This window comes from Lissotriton helveticus, chromosome 10 (assembly GCF_964261635.1).
Source record: "Lissotriton helveticus chromosome 10, aLisHel1.1, whole genome shotgun sequence".
Taxonomy (NCBI): Eukaryota; Metazoa; Chordata; class Amphibia; order Caudata; family Salamandridae; genus Lissotriton; species Lissotriton helveticus.
The window spans coordinates 254334602-254355610 of NC_136071.1; the positions used below are offsets into that span (position 1 = coordinate 254334602).

The 21009-nt window shown below is 43.0% G+C and overlaps 1 protein-coding gene across 5 annotated transcripts in view; it reads right to left on the bottom strand.

Moving 5' to 3' along the window:
* Positions 1–21009, bottom strand: part of LOC144786225 (solute carrier family 22 member 13-like) — a 418586-nt gene that overhangs the window by 112215 nt on the left and 285362 nt on the right. For 3 of the 5 annotated variants that reach the window (XM_078665254.1, XM_078665255.1, XM_078665256.1), the window contains one exon: positions 19488–19642. The exons of the other annotated variants lie outside the window; for them this stretch is intronic. In XM_078665254.1, the coding sequence (XP_078521380.1) occupies positions 19488–19642 (155 nt within the window). The remainder of the gene's footprint in view (positions 1–19487; positions 19643–21009) is intronic. 5 annotated transcript variants of the gene reach the window in all.

Sequence of the window (21009 nt, forward strand, 5' to 3'; positions counted from 1 at the left end):
ATTGTCAGTCAGCAGCGGTGCGTCCATTGGGGCGTAGGGGCGTAGCCCCACCAACCCTGGTGGACGCACCTGCGGCTAAAGCAGAGAGAGCACAGAGCACCTAAATGCAGCGCTTCCATCGGGGGTTCCGACCGGGACAGTCCCGATGGAATAGGGAGTGCGCAGGGGGTGGGGCTGCCCGGGCTGGGTTTAGGTTACAACAACGTAAGAGTGTCTGAGTCGACTGACTCTGCTGCGCAATAAAGTCGGAAACTTTCCCGCGCATGCGTGCTAGCAGTCAAGATACCGAAGGAGCCAGGGGGTGTGTCGCTGGCTGGGCCACGCCGTTGAGAAGCATCAGGGCGAGTGTCTGTTTGACCCCCCAGCCAATCCTGGCTCTTATGCCGCGCCAGGATTGGCTGTTCCTCCACCGCGCCGAAATACGAGTCCCGGGTTTGGTAGTTTGTGATCGCGGTCTGGTAACGGGGGTGCTGTAGTGTTGTATGTAGGTGCCCACTGAGGTGCTCCAGGGCCCGGGCTCAGGCGGGATGCTCATGCTGCGAACTACTCGTTGTGCTCCCCTTGCTGTCGGGTGCCTATTAGAGGCCCCTGGGTCGGGCTGCACTGTCCGCGCTGCCCCCCGGAGGAGGAGGAGGAGCAACGGCTGAGGAGGAAGCGCTGCGAGCGGCAGGGCCAGGAGGCAGGAGCAGAAGAAGCGCAGTACCGACACTCTCTCTCCGGGCCTCAGGTGAGTGCGGAGCGGGAGGGAGGCGGGCCGGGTGGGCATGTAATGGCGTGGGCGGCCGTTGCTCGCGAAGAGAGAGGGGCTGAGCACGACATCCAGCTACAGCCGTCGGCCTCGAAGCTGCTGAACCGGGTTCGAGACTCAGCAGAGACACCCGAGATTCTGGGCAAATCAATTAATCTGTGCCTCATAAAATGAATGTGTGCGACTGGAGCTAATGTAAAGCGCTCTGATGCCTTCAGGCCGAGATCGCGCTTTAAAAGTGAGGTGCTTGTTGTCCACCTTTTGACAGAAGTTTGTCCTCGGCTCCCTAAAATAGTAATAGAATATCAGCCTAATGTTCTGGACGCTGTAAGCTTTGTTTACGAACACTGGGCAAAAACCTCGTTGCAATGGCTTTCAAAATAAAAATTCTAAGGTTGTGTCATGCCCTACTTATCGGGAGTTACGGCATGCGGGGTATGTCAAATCGACCATTTTAGTTGGCAACGCACCCCCCCCTATTAACAAATATATATCTATCTCCAAATCCAAAGTGCGGTAAACTGACGTGCTGCCTGATCGCTGGTGGTGCACAAAAGCTAGCGCTAGTGGCAGAAATGTAGAAAAAACAATTCCCCAATCTCCATATGAATGAAGAGCAGACACTCATAATCATGGCCTGCCTGTGTATGGAACTAGGAAGTGTTTGGGTTTCACTGCGCTTTTAACATCTCGGTCTGTGGGGGGAGGCACTTCACATAAAAGCCAGAAGCATAGAGTTATGTAAAATAAGAACCCCGGCCCTAAATGAACATGCTAAGCTTCTGATGCTACATGTCTTTGCTTGTGGCTCACGGGTTTGGTGCCTCGTGTATTTTTTTGTTTATATCTTTAAGCTCATTCAAGAACAGATGTGCTGTACATTGGCAGCAGAGCCATCCCTGGTATTCTTGACTGTCTGTGTTGCAGTAGTACTAGTGAGCAAATAGTCACATGTAGCTTGGCGTATTTAAGGATTTTTAAAAAATGGCAGACTTGCTCAGTAAGCATAATTTGTATTTGAGAGCAAGATCAATGCATATATAAGAAAGCGTCAGGCACTGAGGCACAAGGGGTTAAAAATCCCTTACGTAGCTAATACATTGGGAAAAGCAGCAGATGCGGTGCTGACTAATTCCTCCCTGCTGCAGAATTTCTTGCACAGTGGCCTCCTTAGGAGGGCTGCAAGGACTAACCAGCTTCTTGTGAAAATACTGTCTGCCTCTTTTTTCCTTTCTCAGGCAATCGAAGTAGGCATTTTATTTCTTGTCTCACAGCTTGATGCCTGTGCTGTGAAAGAAGATATTGTTATGTTTCCTGGATCTGCTTACATTAAATAATGTAAGCAAAGCTATGCCACTGTTGATAAACGAGGTCTATAATCCGAGCCGTCTCCTTTGTCACCCTTTCCGTTTGAGGGATTATTAGACTGCATGGGTAATGTGGCAGACTTTGTCTTCATTTCTTGCTCCGGTACAAGCTGTCAATTTTTCTCCCTTAGTAAAGCTGCTTGTGGAATGACCTGCCCTCCGCAAGCATGTGCTCATTCATATTAGCTTGCCGCCGTCCTTCTTCTGGCAAAGCCTCGTCTGTCAGTCCTTCAGGGCTCCCTTTCATTTCGCTCCTGCTTTTGCTTTTTGGGATTAAATGGGGTTATTTCCTTCTGTCGACTTTGGCCTTTTTGCGGGATATGTTTTAATGTGTAATGGTTGCGTCTGGGCAGCAGGGTCTTAGTGGGGTAGAAAATAGGCCTTGGCAACAAAATAAAGTGGCCCATATTTATGAATTGGTGGTAAAAAAAAAATGTGGCCCACATTTTCAATACGAGCACCTTTCGACTGTTAGTGTTTAAGGCATAATGTCTGGGTGGGGGGTGGGGAACCACATGTTTTTGTGATTGTTGCAGGCAATGTGGGTGATAATATTCAAGAAATGTGACAGTCAAGTCCTTCTCTACCTAAAGGATAATTACATTGACACATCCCTGCCCTTCTACCCTCAAAGTGTCACTGGTCTATCCAATCATGCCACGAGATAACAGCAACCACAGCTGCACACTACTACCTATTACTGCCTTCTAGTCCTGATTTCAAGATGTTTACAATCCCAGCCCACACACAGCCACAAAACTGGCCCACACACTGACCTCACTCTAGGTCGTCTTGAAAACCCAGCTCTTTAAACGGCGAAGCTCTATTTGACTTATACTAAAGAATCTTGTTAGTTTTTAAAGACTGTTAGGTTTCACATTTCAATCGAGAGTATTTATTGTTTCAAGTTACATCCAGGCAAACTCTTGGATGTTGATATTTATTTGAAAATTGCATTTTCGGTGCACAAAATAGATGTGGGGTGTACGCAAGCGAGTCTATCTTTGCATAATAGTACAAACTCTGTTTTATGCATGTATAAGTTTAAACGTGTTATAGTAATTTTTAAAATGTGTTTGACATCCGCTCCAGTAGGTCGCTCTGTACGTCTTTGTATAAATCAATGTCTCGTGCATCGGGCCCCAGATACACTCTCTTTGGCACTGGAGTGCGCTTCAGTTTTCTGCAGCCGATAGAGTGCACTTGAGGCTGAGCGCAAGGTCTTATGGGGCGATAGAAGCTCATGGTGACATGAATTCCTCCCAAGAGCCACTCTCCACTCAATATAAGGCGATAGCTCTGGCTGTACTCTTATAAGGTCCCAAAGAGCAAGACCTATTGGGTATGGCAATGCTTGTTGTTTATTGTCACATGCGGATGTTAAGGTAGTGCTAATGAGGTGAAACCAATGAGCAAACAAAATGAAACAGATACTATCACAAACTATGCTGCATCACACAGCATAATTTGCCTCTTCTTGCAGCATAATTTAGTCAGCCCGCCACATACTCTATGTATCTAGTGGGTTTCAAAAATGAAATGAGCACAGCTTTCTGGCTGGGTCTAGATCTGTGTATGCTCAGAATAGTGATGAAACACAAACATTTCCCTCACTACAGGCACTGCTGTATTGCAGGTTTCTTGAATACCCAGGGATGCATATTAAGGGCAGTATCTGCCTTTGATTTATGAAGTGAGTTGATGACAGCATACCTTTCAATGTGGCATGCAGACCGGCCAGGTTTATCATTTATATCAATTTTGTCATGTTAGATGTTGTATTTACTACAGGTTGTGATTCCTACATAATTGATTAGTAACGTATTGGTCTTGCTGAGGATGGAGCAATGGAGATTGGGCAAAAGATGATGGCTATGACAGCAAGTGTCCTATTATTTAATTTTGGCAATTCACCTTTGAATTTAGATCTCCACATGCTTTTGGATGCATGAATGACGCAGCGATTGACAAGGCATATCTAATTGTCAAAAGACAAGGGATACATAAAGGGGAATTTAGAGACACCTTCGCAGATCCATTCTGCAATGGTTTTTTAGGATATACTTGACATAACTTTCATATTGTTCATATTCAACTTCTTACTGAAGTGCATATTGCTCCTAACTGTCATCCCTTTCTGGTCCATGGCTATGCATACACACAAATTAGAAGATGTAACACACTAGTCTAGCAATCAACAGCGAGGGACTAGCAATTTAAGAAATCAGCATGTTTTCCATCCAGTGGAGTTATGGTAGAGTCATTTACATGTTCACGACTGCTATACAATCAGCCAGTCTCTGATTCCTGTATCTAGCAGAAAGGGTATGAAACCAGCATGAAAACAGAGTACACATTACATTACCAAGGGTTCATTCCCTGCCCGTAAAGGCACATTGCCTGATCAGTCAATGTGTTTACTGTTACTGATCATCTGTTTTCCTCTCCATATTGTTGTGATGTTAATGCTATTGGTTTTACTGGAAATTGTGTTGTATTTACAGAAGTGATATAGTTGAAGTAAAAGGCACTTTACGCCCATTCCCAACCCCACCCATCCATGGGTTGCGGAAGCTAATTAGCAGACTGGGAGCATTGCTTTTATTTTCCTTTAGTGTAATAGGCTGGCTGGTGAAGTGCACTTCCCATAGTGTGCAGTCACTTCAATTTGCCTTTAGGTGCCTACCTGGCTTGATGGTGGTTTTCTATTTGATTTCATGTAACTCCTTGTCTTGATGAGTGCATTGGTTTTAGTTTGTTTGAGGTAACTGCTTCACATGCTGGTTTCTTCACACAGCTGATACCCACCCTGAGAAAGCCAGAGCTGCCCTGTTAGTGGTATCAACACCAGTGCACTTAGGTTCCTTACAGCTCCTTCACTTGAAGTGGGTTACCACCTACCCGTTACTTTTTGTATCCTGCTCGTACCAAGTCGGACCCAGACCAGTCCCCACAGTTGCTCCGGATTAATGGACATTGTCATGTCATCTCAGGCGCGATGTAAAGAGTGAGCTGAGGACTCTTTTGGCTCAAGAACCAACTAGCTGGTGACCCTTGTGGTTGTTTAAAGATTTAAGATCAGCCTGTAACTCAGTCTTGAGCTGGGTCGGTGACCTCGATTACAAAGTGGCTGTGCCAGATGTCCCATTATGACCCCTTTTGCCTGTCTCCCCTTCAGGCGCACAGGGCATAAAACTGGGGGGTTCTCAACCCTGCCAAAAAACTGAGGGGTGACCCTAAGAGCACAGCTGCCATCCTATCAGGGGTGGGATGCTTTGGTGTGCTGGTCTGGTTTTCTGGGTGCATTGGCTCAAGTTTTTTCCCATGTAATTGATTGGGTAAGTTGCTTTTATGTGAATGTCTGACTTATGACTGTGCATTCCTTTCAGTGTGCACTTGCTTCAGTTTACTTTTGAGTCACTGTCTAGTTTGCTGGATGTATTGCTTTCATTCTTCTTTCATTAAACTGTTTGACATGCTTGGTGCTTTTATGTTGGTGCCTGCATGCTGAGGTGTACTCTTCTTCAGTTTAAATGTATGTGACTGACCTGTTGACTAGCACCCTGCTTTCAAAGTGAAGGTTCACAGGTTCACACTTGCTTTAGTTTACTTTTGTATGGTTGACTGCATGCACTGTTTTGCTGGATGCATTGCTTTAAGTTACTACTTGATGCATTGCTTTCAGTTTGCTTTAAAGTAATTGCCTCTCATTTTCCCAATGCTTGTGAAGGCTGTTTCCCAACTGCGTGCAACTTCTTCTACTCTTAGAGCTGAGATTTTCATGAAAGTCTTATAGTCTGAATTCAGCACCTGAGCGTAATAGGACGGAATGTATGAAGCTCTGTGGTTATACTGAATAAGCAGCTACCTATGTTATGCCATCTATTAATGTAATAACTGCACTTTCACAATTGCTTTATTAACCTTCCTGCTTTCTCAAATTTGCTTGAAAATGCACGATTTTTCTTCTTTTTTTTCAAAGTTTTCTTGGTGGGGGTTATCCCCCCAAACCCCCCTTTTGGGGTTCGGGCTCGCTCGCTCGCTACGGTGCTGGATGCAAATCACTTTGCGCCCCACCACTTTGAAATGTCACCCACCGCCCCTGTTGTCAGTCCACTTGAAGCACTGATGCATATATGCAATCCTGTGAGGACTTCCTCTGAACTGGCTTTGCAGTGAATGGTACCCCATGTTGCCTGTAGCCTCACCAAAGGGCCAAGATGAAAGTGTGGGCAAGTTGTTTCACCTCCTCCACACATGTATGTAGGCTCAGGGAGACTGGTTCAAACACTACTTCTACATACTGATGGTTGGCAAGTAGATTTGTGGTATACCGCCTACTGTTTCATGGTATATTTTTATAACTCAGTGGTTCCATCATTCACCGGGGTGGAATGACAGAGGCATGCATGCTTCCACAACGCAGCCCAAACAAAGAATGTGTCTGAACAATGCATGCCTTTACCACTCATGCTTTTACCATGAATGCCTTTACCATGCAATTTTTTGGTAAAGGCATGATTAGTAAAGGGATATGTGATAAAGCTCACACCCCAGCCCCTCTCCGCCCTGAGCCCTAAAACCCTGACGCCTGCCCTATTAACAACCAAATCCCCCGAGCCTTCAAAACTACACCCACTCCGAAAACTACCCCAACTCCCCCGCCCTGAGCCCTAAAACCTTCGCCCCTGCCCTATGAACAACCCAAGATCCCCAAGCCATAAAAACGACCACATCCCTAAAATCTAAAACTACCATGACCCCCCCAAGCAAGAGCCCTAAACCCCAATTCCCTGCCCTATATCCAACTCTGACCCCGAGCTCTAAAAACTACCCCGAACCCTAAAACTACCCTTCCACACCCCTAAACCCAGCCCCACTTCCCAGTCCATGTCCTCTCCAGATCCTTCCTCTTCCTGTGCCCAACCACCCTCGGTCTAGATCTTGCACTGTCTTTGTGTTTAAGGCATATGCGTGGTTAAGAGAAGCGTGGTTGTGCTTACAGGGAATAGGCATGCGTGGCGCTGCTCACGTTGTAATGGCCTTTTCCCTTCACCAGAGAGATGTATAGTCACCTGCAGCTTACAGTTTTGAATCTCTATAGTGCTAATTAAATCAGTCATCCTTTTGAAGTCAATAACGTCAGCTGTATCCAATAGAATAACAGCTATTAGTTAGATAGTTACTGTGATCTTTCATGAGATTGTGCGCTCCCCCTCAACCCCAACCTACAAATGAGATGTTTGCTTTTTCGGATAAGTTGGTAGTATGTTCTTTTGGTCTGCATTGGATGGATAGCGGTTTTAGCAAATCACTATCTGTCATACCACAACACAAAAAAAGTACATCTCAGAAGTAATACACATAGAGTGTACTTTGAGTCAGCTTACTTCAAACACTGTTTTGTGTTTTTTTTGTTATGGCTTGCCATTGGTTAGGTGGATTTTCAATCTAGGTCATGGCATTTTTTTTTTTTATTAAACAACTCCAATTGTTACATATAGAAAAATAGAGATATACATAATTAAACAAATATATAAATATCTTCATAGTTAATAAAGCTAGCAAAAATACACAGTTCATTACATTAATTCATTACATTCCGAGGCATCAATAATGTATATATTATAGCGGGAACGATTTATCGTACACCTCTACTCCAGGCCACAATTGGAGACCAGATCTTACTACCTCGAATTCTAGAACGTCTCCCTCTAGTAGCATAAATGGCTTTTTCCTAATTATACACCCCCAAAAATCGTGCTAGCCATATTTGAAAGCTTGGGGGAATCCACATCTTTCCAGTGAGCTGCAAGTATTATTCTATAAAATGCTGTCCCCATAAACAAACAGGTTTCCTCCTCCGTGCTAATCCCCAGGGTGCTGTCGTAACTAAGAATTAGAAGAGTAGGTGATCCCGCCACTTTATGTCCAAACACCTCCTCCCAAAATTCTGATAGCATCTTTTTAAGTGATGTTATTTAATACATTCATAAAACATATGTAAGAGGGTGGCTGGGCCCACTTCACACATTGGGCACTCATTGTTTATTCTCTTACCCCATGCATACAGCTTAGCAGGGGTATAGTACAAATTGAAGATGGTTTTTATAAAGCGGGGTTTTTAAGTTAGAAGATAAAAGTAGCCGTGATGTTAGAAGTAGGCTCATGTCAATATCAACATTGGGGTTATCGAGTTTACCAGCCCATGATGACTCTGTATGTTCGAGGTCATCTTGGAGTTTTTCAAGAAGCAAGCAATATATTGTTCCAATTCTAGTTTAATTTTTTCCAATAGTATAAAAAAATGTGATCTTTTCCAATGTAATACTTGGAATTTTAGCTTAAATAAATTTAAAGTAATCATTATTAGAAATTTCAAAGTTGCTCTGTAAGCTCAGAAATCTGGTATTTGAATCACTTCCCCAAAAGTCTGATACTGTTGTAATCCCCAGACTTTCCCATTTTTTAGCACTGTCATTATTAACCTGTACAGGCAATAGAGAAGAATGCCACAAAAGGGTGTATCGGTTAAATTTTGGAATTACCATATATCTAGAGACCTTCCTCCATATTTTCCATGTGCCACTGATGACTTTGAATTTCAGTTTTCTATAATAGCTTGGCTCTAGTTGTCTCAGCAAGGGCCCTTGAGCTTTCTTACCAATTAAAAGTTCATAGATAGATGGTATTTCGATGACCTCTGCACTTTCATTAGCAACCAAAGTATTAAAGAGTGGTGCCATTTGATGGAGAAGGGCAGCCCAATAGTATAACCTCATATCTGGAATCGCTAAGCCACCCCAATTTTGTGGTAGAGATAAATATTTTAAAGACTTCCTGATTTTTCCATATTAGCAGACAAAATTAGACATTTGTGTCACAAGTGTTTTAATAATATTGTCTTCTATAATTAAGGGAATAGCTCGAAACAAATATAGTACCCTAGGTAGCACATTCATTTTAAAAAAATGTCCTCTGCCTATAATTGATAAGTGCACACTACTAACTCTAGTAAGATCTTTTCTTATGACCTTTATTAGGGGTTCATAGTTGAGCTTGTTGATATTTTCAACTTTTGGACTTAGACATGCCCCAAGATACGTGGCTTTTTCTGCTTTTCTAGGATCATCATAGTCAATGTTATCGGTGCATAAAACAATCGTTTTATCTCTATTAACCCCTTCGCTGCTGCAGTTGGACGTCGCGCGAGCTACCTCCCTGGTGCTGCGCACGTCCAACGGCCGACGCGGCCACACCCATTTCTTCGAACGTTCAGCACTGGCGCTGAACGTTCGAAGCAGCAAACGGGTTAAGAGAGTATCCCAAGTAATGACTGATTGCCTGGGTAATAGTCTCAATTTCTACAATTGCTTCAGCGGGGTTTGGTGTTAAAACTGCCAGATAATCGGCATACGCGAGAATTTTTGTTTCATAGGCACCGGCAGTAATTGGTTTTATTTCCTGAGTCTGTAATAGTTTTATAATCAGTGGGTTAATGTACATAGCAAACAATATCGGGGAGCAGCGACATCCCTGCCTTGTTCCTCTTGATACGATAATTGGGGAAGATTCAATACTCATTACTTGGAGCTTAGCTCTTGGTTCTTGATACATTGCTCTAATCGATTTAACAAGCCCGGGCCCAAAATTATTAGACTCGAGCACACCCCAAAGAAATTCCCATGAAAGCCGATCAGAGGCTTTCTCAGCATCTAGAAGGATCATCGACATCTGCCCCCCTGTCCCGGACATGATATCGAAGAGCGAGTCAGCCCTTTTTAGGAAAGATAATTATATTAGTTCCTTTCCATGATTCTGGAGGAATACCGCTCCATTGTATCCCGACAAACAAGTCCAATAGGAAAGGTAGTATTTGTTCTCCTATTATTCTATAAAGTTCCAAAGGGATTTTGTCGGGCCAGCTGCTTTTCCAGAGGCCAGATCGGATAGGGCTAACTGTAGTTCTGTAATGCTAATCTCTTTTTCCATGTCCTCTCTAGTTACAATATCTATGGCCTTACTCCACCTTGTGTCGTTTACAAATTCCTTTAGAAATTTTCTAATTTCATCTGAGTCGGCTATGGTATCACTTTGGTAGAGCTTTTGGTAGTACTGTTGAAGTATTTCGACAATATCCCCTGGTTTTGAGTATTCCTGACCTTCTACTTTAATAGAAGTGATCATGTTATATGAAATCTTCTGTCAAGTGCGCAAAGCCAAATGCCTACCCACCCTTTCTCCATTTTCATAAATACTGCTTCGGTGTGCCTGAAACGTTTCTGCAGCTTTCTGAGTCAGCCCGTTGTTTAAATCTGTTTTTAGGACCAGCATTCGGCGCATGGTATGCTTCCCATCCTCTCCCCGAGCTATTGATGCAATATGTTCTTCCTCTGCTTTGGCCAAATCTCGCATCAGTAGATGATTTTCCTTATCGTGTTGTTTTTTAACTAAAGCCACATAGCTAATTGTCTCCCCCCTAAGGGTAGCTTTAAAACAATCCCAAACAACCCCCGTGGAAGCGCTAAATTGATTCATATGATTGCCCTTTGACACATTTTACACACTCCTTGGTGGGTGATTCTCTTAATGTCATTTTAATGTCGATGGATTTAACATTTGCCAACGAACTTACCGACCCCCCCGTGGAATTTAGGCCTACTTTCCACGGTAGGGGTTGTTTTAGCACTATAGATTTCATACTTTGCTCAGGTTCTTTAAAGGGTACTCTTATTAAGTTTAACACTGGAACAGAGATTTCAGGTGATCACTTTCCTATTAAAATTGAGCTAAAACCGCCTACGCGGGCGTCAAATACTATAAAGCATAGCCTACTGACCCAAAAATCACTGTCAATGGCAAAAACTAATGGCTATGCAGTGAAGTGGTCAAGGATAGACCCACTAGAAACATCTGCTTCCGTGATTTCTAAAGCCCTCCCCTGGATAAACAAATGTTTGAACGAGACAACGTCCTCTTCGGATATCCTTTTTAGTTTCGGAGAAATCCTGAAAGTTATACAGAAGGTACTTTTGCGTACTCGCAAATCAGGCAGCCACACCGAGCCAGGCTGGTTTAATACGGCGTGCCGCAAAGCCCTAAATGCCCTAAAAAAGGAGCTCCATAAACCAGTCAGAGATAAACCAAAAATAGCCCTCCTAAGATCCAATTATAAACAGGCCCAACTAAGCTGTAAGAGAGACCATAAAAATGACCTTTGGGCTCAGCTACATGAGAGCAGTAACAGTAAGGACAGCTCTCTATTTTGGAAAATAATAAAATCTCCCTTCTTATCCGAGGGTAATTCCCATCAGCACCTGGATGTCGCTGTATCCTCGGACGAGTGGGTGGCGCATTTTTCCAAAATCTTTAGCGACCCCCCGGCGGACTGCGCTGTAACTTCCACCACAGCGCACGGGACGCACGATAAAGGGACGTACCCAATCAACCTGAACTTCTCCTTAGGTGAGGTCATAAGTGCACTATCGGCCTCTAAATGCGGAAAGGCCCCTGGTCCCGATGGCGCGCCTTTAGACATTTTCCTTCAAAATATAGAATTGTGGTCCCCACTAATAACTCAACTAATCGCTGCAGCATTAAAAGACGGCCTGTTGGATTCTTGGTCTTCCTCCATACTGCTCCCAATTTTTAAAAAGGGAGACAGAAATAACCCCGCCTGTTACAGGCCCATCTCCCTCCTGGATTCGTTGGGTAAGGTTGCGGGTCGCCTAATTCTGGATCGTCTACAGGATTGGGCGACAGAAAAGAACATCATAACGGACCTGCAGTACGGATTCAGGGAGGGGCTGGGCACTGTCGAACAGGCCTTAAACCTCACACTCTTAATTGGGAAATATGTTGGAGTAAAAGGAGGCAACTTATTCATGGTCTACGTCGACCTAAGCGCGGCGTTTGATTGTGTAAGTCATGCTAAGCTCTGGTCCATCTTGGAAGAGTTGGGCGTTGACCCACCCCTTGTCAGATTCTTGCGCGAGCTGTATTCTAACGCCTCGGCCCGCGTAAGATTTGGTACGGCTGGAGAGCTAACGCCCGCCTTTCCAGTAAATCGCGGAGTAAGGCAGGGTTGTGTCCTGGCCCCCTTCCTATTCAACCTATATACCAACGGTTTAGAAGCAGTCATGCTAGAGGGGTGCCAGGACCTACCTACTATCAACAGGCGCCCAATCCCAGCACTTCTTTATGCTGACGACTCCGTACTCTTTGCCAGGACTTTAGTCCAACTCCAGAAGCAGCTCGACAAATATTGCAACTTTATGCTTTCACTTGGCCTAAAGGTCAACAAGACCAAGACCTTTGTTATGCAATCTGGGCCCAAGGTAAAAAGCTCAAAACATCTTTGTATTGACCAATCAAAGCTGGAACGAGTTAGGGAATACCCCTACCTGGGCATCCTAGTAGACGACAAGCTGACTTGGAAAAGGGCGATGGTCACTAGGAGACTGCTCTACCAACGAGCAACTTCCGCCCTCGTGTCTTTTTCAAGAAAAATGGGTAAGCCATCTCCCTCAGTACTGCTTAAAATCCACCAAGCAAAATGCTTGAGCATCGCTACGTATGGAGCCGGGGTTTGGGGCCACGTAAATACTGACGAACTCCAAAAAATCCAGAATGGTTTTTTAAAGTACCTTTTGGCCTTACCACGGAGTGCCCCCATATATGGTAGCCATATAGAGCTTGGAATTGATTACCTAACAGATTATATAAAATGCCAACCAGTGCTCTTATGGCACCGCATATGGACAAAGCCACAGTGTCATCTTACCCGTGCACTCATTTTAGACTGTCTTGAGATGTCGGGCTGGAAAAACATCCCATGGTTGAACTACATAGTCAACTTTTTTAAAGATCTTGACCTCACGCAGTATACCATTGAGCCCTCTTCCATCACTGAAATGAGTAGAAAAACCTTGCAGCACCATTGTCTTTCTCATTTAAGGGATCTCCGTTTGTGTAATGAAATCCCCAAACAAACAAATGTAAACATTTTGATGGTTCAGGTGTCCTTAGGAATTCAGCCGTATTTATCGTACCATATTCTTAACTATGAAAAATACCTACTAACTAGGTTACGTTTTAACATTTTTTATAGACTAGTTACCTTCCCCAGAATCTTAAATTGGTCCCGCGACCTTGATAAGTGCCCCTGTGACAAAGTTTCCTCCCAATCAAATATGCACGTACTATTGTTTTGCCACTACTACGCAGAAACGCGCAAGCGTTGGGTCCTACCATTGCTGCGTCAAATGGGATTGAGGACCTGTCGCCCGGCCCTTTTAGCCCTCCAACATCTTGATTCACAATATGTGGCAAAGAGCCTAGCTCTTTTTTTTTAAATCATGTATAACCACACGAAAAATGTTGGGTACGAATTCTCCTTGAATACTTGAACATATGTTTTTTCCGCTGTAACTTGATTTAAAATCGTACCTTCCTGGACAAATGTATTTCTCTAATTTTTATACTTTTAGGTGTATTAACGGTAATTGTGATTTTATGATGAAATGTTTATATGTGATGTACTTTTTATGATTAACAAAACGGTTAACCGAATAAAAGATTTGAACTGGATTCATATTGAAATACCCTTGGGCCCAAGCAGATATAAAGTTTATATAATCTCTATTAACCAAAAGCTTCCTATAGAACGTCCAGTGTGAGCGTTGCCTGGTAAAGTTAATTATATTACTTGTAAGGATTAGGGAATTATGGTCCGATATTATTTTAGGGCATTTGATAATTTCTGCTAGGTTCGCCAGATCTCTTGTTACTAATATGTAATCTATTCTAACGTACTTTTTGTGAGGGTGTGAAAAATACGTGTACCCAGGATCGATTTGATTTTTAATATCCCAAATATCTACAAGGTCGTAGCTATCTCGAACTTGGCTAATGGCTCTGAATACCCTTGGTTTGCAGCCTGAATATCTTTCCTGACTCTGCTTCTTAAATGCAGAGCTCAAGGAAATATTAAGATCTTCTCAAAATACCAGCGATCTTGACCAAGAGGCAAGTTCAATTTCATGATCTTCAAAGATTTGTGGGTTGTCTTGGTTTGAGCCGTAAACTGAGCAGATAGTTATGCCCCAAGCCAATTCTATGACAGCCCATCTCCCATGGGGGTCCTCTGCCTTGCGTATAGTTTGTCCTAGGGATATTTTGGCTAAAATGGCTACCTCACGAGTATTCGCCGTTTGTGTAGTACAGGCAAGCAGGTTGTAGCCAACAGCTTTTAATAGATCTTTTTTATCCCAGGGCATGTGTGTCTCTTGGAGACAATTATATCAGCAGAATTGTGTTTAATAATTTCCCATAGACGGGCTATCTTGCCCCTATCATTGAGTCCTGCCATGTTCATGACAAATCGTTATCTTCCCCATTACAGCTTATTAGCTGGTTTCGGAAAGCTTGCACCACTAAACCCAAAGCTCTGACAAAATTTCCAGACAGCTTGATCCTTTTGTGTATCTTTTTTCAGTATTATCAATTTAATTGCATCTGTTACTACTTCAGTATTATTATTGGAGTTGTTTTTTTTATCTGCTTTTTCCCACTGCCCTCCCCCCACCATTCCCCCACCCTTCCCAACCTCCCTCCCCACACCCATTGTGAGGCGTACAGACTCCATAAGAGTCTGTTTGTGATGGACATGCAACACATGACCAGGTCTCAGTCTAGCGCCCTGCATATATGTACATAATAATGCCTAACTACTCATATAAGTATATACATGTACAGAGCTACACAGTTTACCATACAATTTTCTAATATCTCATATTTTATGTCTTTTCATTCTTCGTCTTTAATACCACAATGTTTTTTTTTAACTTAACTTAGCCCATCGAGATATTCTTTGGCCTTCATTTCAGAGAGGAAGAATTTTGTTTGGCCCCATAAATCACTTTAAGCCGAGCGGGGTTGGTAAGATAGGCCTGCACTTTATTATGTTGAAAAGGTTTAATTAATTGGCGCAGTCTGTCTCCACCGCCTTTCAACGGTAGAGTGGCAAAAATCTGGGCACACAAAATAGGAAACCCCATTTCTAGTGCGTTTAGACTCAAGTCTAGCTTTTTCAAAAATCGGCTGGCGAAGCAAAAAATTGACAAAAAATACAAGAATGGCACGGGGATATGCCCCGGGTTTTGTTGGCTGTTTCAAAGTGAAGGGCACGCGGTGGGCACGCTGAACTTCTGCAGCCCAATTCCAGCCAGAAAGTTCAGGCAAAGAGTCACAAAGAAGGTCCACAACAAATGAACAAATATCTTCCCCCTTCACTGCTTCGGGAAACCCCTAAAATGTGTACTTATTTCTACGCTGTTGATTTTCGAATTCCTCCAGCTTCCATCTCACATCCACCAGTTCTGCTTCATGGGATTCAACCCGTTCTTGATTCATAGTAATCTCAGATTCATTAGAAACAATTCTAGATTCCAATTCAGTCAATCGATCCCCAAATGTACTACAAGTCCTGGTCAATTTGCGCACCACCCCTTGCACCTTGCGTAGGGCCACTTGAGCTTTGCGACCATCCTGAGATGTTTCCTCGTGATGCGACGCGATAGCTTGGAGAATAGTGTCCAGAGTTGGAGCGGTTGGGTCTAGATGTGCTGAATAATCGGATTGTTGTACTGAGTTTGCCAAACAAGGGGAATTAATAAACTGATTAGTCGGGGTATAATACCAGGCCAAATCAGTTGCTCCATGATGGCTCTTCTTCCGTTTCAAGACAGTTTTTGGTTTAAGCTTGGGATCTTCTGTATTTTCGCCACTTCCACTCTCATCCGTCAAGCAAGATGCAGTATCATCAGACCACTCAGCTTCATCAGAAAAGGAGAAAAAGTCACTGGGGTCCTTCTCAAGTTCAGTGTCAATGTTATTCGTATTAATCAAATTAGTCACATTAGCCTGACCGGTATTGATTACTAAACTGGGGTTGCTCATCGTTAAGTGAGGTGCTTGAGGTGTTTGAAATACGGCATGTGGCTGAGCACCCCCCACAGATTTAATCCCAATATCCATGCTTGCCCCCCCACCCACATCTCCTTTGCCGGCACCACTGTCTGTCACCAAAGGGGGTAATGGTGGGGTCACACATTCATTTCTCTTGGTACCAGTCTCGGACCTGTCCCTCGCACTCAGATTAGGCCTTGGCAATGTACCGTTGTCTTCTCCGACCCCCGCCGGGGTCAGCGCTTCATCGACATCTGTCCCATCGAGTATAGTATTCACAGCACCAGTACACTCATCCGCCAACAGCACGACCGCAGCGGTAGTCGCTTCAGCGGGGTCTCCAGCCTTGCTCTTCCCTTCCTGATCCGGAAGTACTCTAGGGGTCCTCTGCAGAAGCTCCGCTACTGACGGGCCGGTAGTGCTTCCCTTCCGTGCGGCAGTGTTACCTTGCTTCGGCATCTACGGCGTTTTGGAGAACGACACCGTGCTCCCTCCGCAGTTCCTCCGCCTGATTTGTTTCCCGGATCGGTGATCTCTCGCTGTGCCAGCCTCTCTGCCCTTGCCTTGGCTGCCGCGGATACAGCGATCTTGGGAGCCATGGCTACGTCGGCCCCAGCGTATACAGAGACGTGAGCTTTGATATTGGCTCCTTCTTCACTCTTGGGATATTCCTTCCACAGGTAACGAAGAACATCAAGGCCAATTACAGTGCCTAGTGTTAGTAATTGGTTTTTGGGGTCTCATGAACCATTATGTAGATTGTATTTGTAGCTCTTCAACCTTTACTAAATATCGTGTCTTCGATTACAGGTTTTCTAGACTGTAAGGTATTAGGATTTGAACAGGAACACATGAGTACCTGCAAAAACAAGGTAATTCTATAGATGTTCCTGGTGGGATTTGGGGTCTACCTGGTAAACTGAGTTTCTCATCTACACCTCTTCCTCTACTGAAGGTTTCAAGGTCAGTACTACACATACATGAGTGCGTACCAGCAAATAAAACAGGTAATTTTTGGGAAGAGTTCACTTGTGGTGCACCAGGTACATTGCAATATAAAAACATACTTTAATAATCTTTTCTTCTATTGCAGGTTTTGAAGATAGTACCAAACATTCGAATGGGCATAAGTGAGTACCAGCACAACAGGAGATACCTGCTTTGTAGAGTTTCTTTGTGGTGCACCTGGTATGCTGCAATATAAAAATGTGCTTTAACCACCTTTATTTCTATTGCATGCTTTACAGACAGTACTACACATACATTTTGAAAGTGTAGACGAGAGTGCAAGCAGAAATAAATTATAATTGTTTGACACTTACTTGTTATCCACTTGGTGCATTGTAATATGGAAATGTGCTTTAACCAATTTATTTTCTGTTGCCAGCTTTACAGACCGTACTACATATGGGTTTGGATCGACAAGAGTGAGAACAACCAGGAAATATTCAGGACATTACTTGCAACATTTTCTCCAAGACGTCTCACAACTGTGTGACAGGCTGTATTCATGAGCGTAGGCGCCAATTGTAAACATTTTTGCAGAGTTTATACCTTGGCAGGCTAAGACCAGCTATCATCAAAATTTTCAAATACAAAGCTGTATCTTTTATGGAGGGTGGTGCTTTACCTCAAAGAAAGAAATATTGCATTGTATTCAAAGAAGAATGGATGAAGGAAATTGTCAGCTTGGTGCAATTTGCCAGTAGGCTCTCATCCCTGTATGTGTAAACTCATGGGAATTATCAGATTATCCAGACCTTCGGGCCCAAGTATACAAAAACTTGGGACATAAAGAAAGCCTTGTGCCTGTCTGTAAGTTTACCAGACAACTATGACCTTTCTAAGAAACAACTCTTTTGTAAATTAGCCATGCTTCTTTGCCTCATTTCCTGTAATAGGGTTTCAGATGTGCAGGTATTGGACTTGTCTAGACGATCATTTACCCCAGATGGGGTAACATTTTACATTGCCAAATGCATTAAGTCTAACACACAGTCAGTACTTTACCCAGCTTTTCCAGACAATCCAACAGTGTGTGTATTAAGATGTCTGCATGAGTATTAGAGCGTTTCACATGAACTCTGATCCAGAAGGGTTAATCAATTGCTGATTTCTGTCACAGAACCCCATAAGGCAGTCCCTTCACCCCCCATGCATAGATCGATTAGGTAGGTGTGCAGGAAGCAGGGGTTGATTTTTCATTGTTTAGCGTTCATTGAGCCAGAAGTGCCATGTTGTCTAAGGCCTTCCTTCTAGGGATCAGATTCGATGATATAGCAAAGACAGGTCACCTAGTCATAAGACTCCACATTCAAAACATTCTATTTCAAACCAGTGGCACTTTTAGCTATGTTGAAGGTAAGTAAGCTTTGAAAACGCATAATCAGAGCATCTGATTCTGACATAGATTAAAACATGTCCTGGCTATCATGAAGGAAAGTTTCAATTCTATTGAGGACACAGAGGAGAGGATTATGCCCCAAAGTCTGTTTGAGAAGGCCCAGCCAGGGATTTTAGTGTATTGGAAAATACATTGGGTATAAATATAACCCTTTTTTTGGATAGCTTTTACAAAGTGACAAGCATTGTAATAATACTGAATGAAGAATTTCGTTAACATGCATAAAGTTGCATTTTAGGAAAATGTGGATCTCTTGGGCAGGTGCAACATTAAGAAGTCTAATTGATGTTTTATTTTCACTGTTACAGAGAAAAAATAGCACTTCCCAAGCAAAGAAGACCAGCAAGGAGAACCAATGGCTATCCTCCACAGAAAGAAAGAGGATGATTGGCTGAATAAATGCCACTTTTTGCTACCATGGACACTGTTATTGGTGCCACGTGTTAACATGTCATGCAAACTGGATTGATGGGAGTTGCATTTTTTTTTGGGCTGCTATGAAAATAAAGAAAGCTAAGTATAATCCTCACCTTTGTTTCCTTAATTAAATTCAAAATTTCCTTCACAATAGTTAGGAACTTTTTTTGTCTCTTTCAGTATTAAGAGGGGCCCTATGATGAAGCATGCCACCTCTGGTTGGGTGAGGACTTTTCTCCTATAAACATGAGTATGCAGATCATCTACAATGTTTTGTAAGACTTGCATTAGATATCTTGATACTGTTTTTGTTATAGCCTGGGTACTTCTTGTATGTAGGTACAGTTTGGGAGGATGTGCCCTCCAGTCGCCCCTAGTGTATAGATGTTCTAAGGTAATAAACAATGTTCTGAACTGATTTACTCAGTGTAACCTGATATCCCTGATACACGTTTTAAGGCAATACGATTAAAGGAAAAAGAAGTAAAAGCCATTAACTCTACTATGTTCACTGAGCAAAAAAACCTTAAGAAGGAAACACATGTACAGTATATTCGGAAACAACAAGAACTTCCTCCTTTACCTAAAACAAGGTTATTGATCAAAAATCCTGATATGCCGATGCCCACTACACATCTTAGTGCAGTGTAAATGTAGAAATCCTGGACAAAGACTGCTCCCACACCAAAAGCCAGCTCCAACAGAAGAGAAATCATTATGACAGGGCGACGGCCAATCCTAAAAAAAAAGATAAAAAAGGCGTCCTTTTAGTTGCAATAGGAGTACTAAAAACAATAAAAAGTAACAAAACATTTCCATCAGTTCTGGATTTGACAATTAAGATGTTTGTTGGGCAATGAAATGTCTCCAAAGAGGTTTCAGGTAGTTTTAAAAAAATTGCCATCTTTGAAACGTAATACTCCTTACTCAGGGCAGTGTGGTTAAATCTATAAACTGCTCACTAAAGAGAGGTCCTATCTGAGTGTGAATACAGTGACACAGAGTGTGAAGCTACAATGTTCTGTCAATATCTATTAAAAAGGCAATTCGTGAATGCACAGTGTCATTGACAAGTTAAGTATCAGCGTTGTCTCCACTTGTGTGAGCTTTGAGGAGGGATGGCCTACCTTGTAGTACTACTAGCTCTCTCCAGGAGTAAGCACATGAGTAACACAAGAGTAAGCCACACATACTCATAGTAAAACTTCAGTACTCATATTAATTTTGTTGTATGTCAGACACATTCCTATATATATTTATACATTAGTGACAGTAGTGACAAATATTGGGACTCCAGTTGTCTCACTTGACCTCCTAAGTGGCAATAAAATAGCTTTCTATAAATAGAGTAAAGGGCAAGGTGCTCACAAAGGGAGTTGAAATACAATTTTAGATTACTTGCAAAAGTAATCAACTAGAGGTTACCTATTCTCATAAAATGCGCCCAAAACAAACAGGGAAAACTGATTATATACTACACAGTGGAGAAGTTATCCAACATAATAATCTCTGGACGATGGTACGAAGGGACAGTGCACCTGGATCAAATGGCATCCCATCAGGCCCTCTTCAAGAGTGATCCAGAGTACTGGGCAATTTTGGGGTTGGAGCTATACAAAGAGGTTTGAAAGATCAGACACACTTCCTAGGAGTTGGAGAGGACCAATAAACCCGATATATAGGTGTGGTGATAGGTCGGACCTGGCAAACTACAGGCTAATAGAACTCATTTACTCCGAAGCCAAATATTATGCAACAATAATCCTGGACAAACTGGTAGAATGGCCAAATAACAAGTTGATTCAACTCAGCCAGAGAGAGTTTTGCAAAGGGGTTGGCACAACCAAAAACATCTTAGCACTTGCTCTGATAGCAGATAAGTGCAAGCGCTTGTGGAGGAAATGACAACTATCCTTTATAGATTTCAAAGCAGCATTTGACCGGGAATTGCTGTGGAGTAAAAAAAAAAAGGCATTGGGCCTTCCTGAAAGAATACTGCAAGCTATAATACTGTTGTATACAGGCATGTGGATTTGAGTTAAAATAAGTGATGGCACTAGACTGTCAAGGGAAATTCAGACAAAGGTAGGTCTATAGGAAGGCTG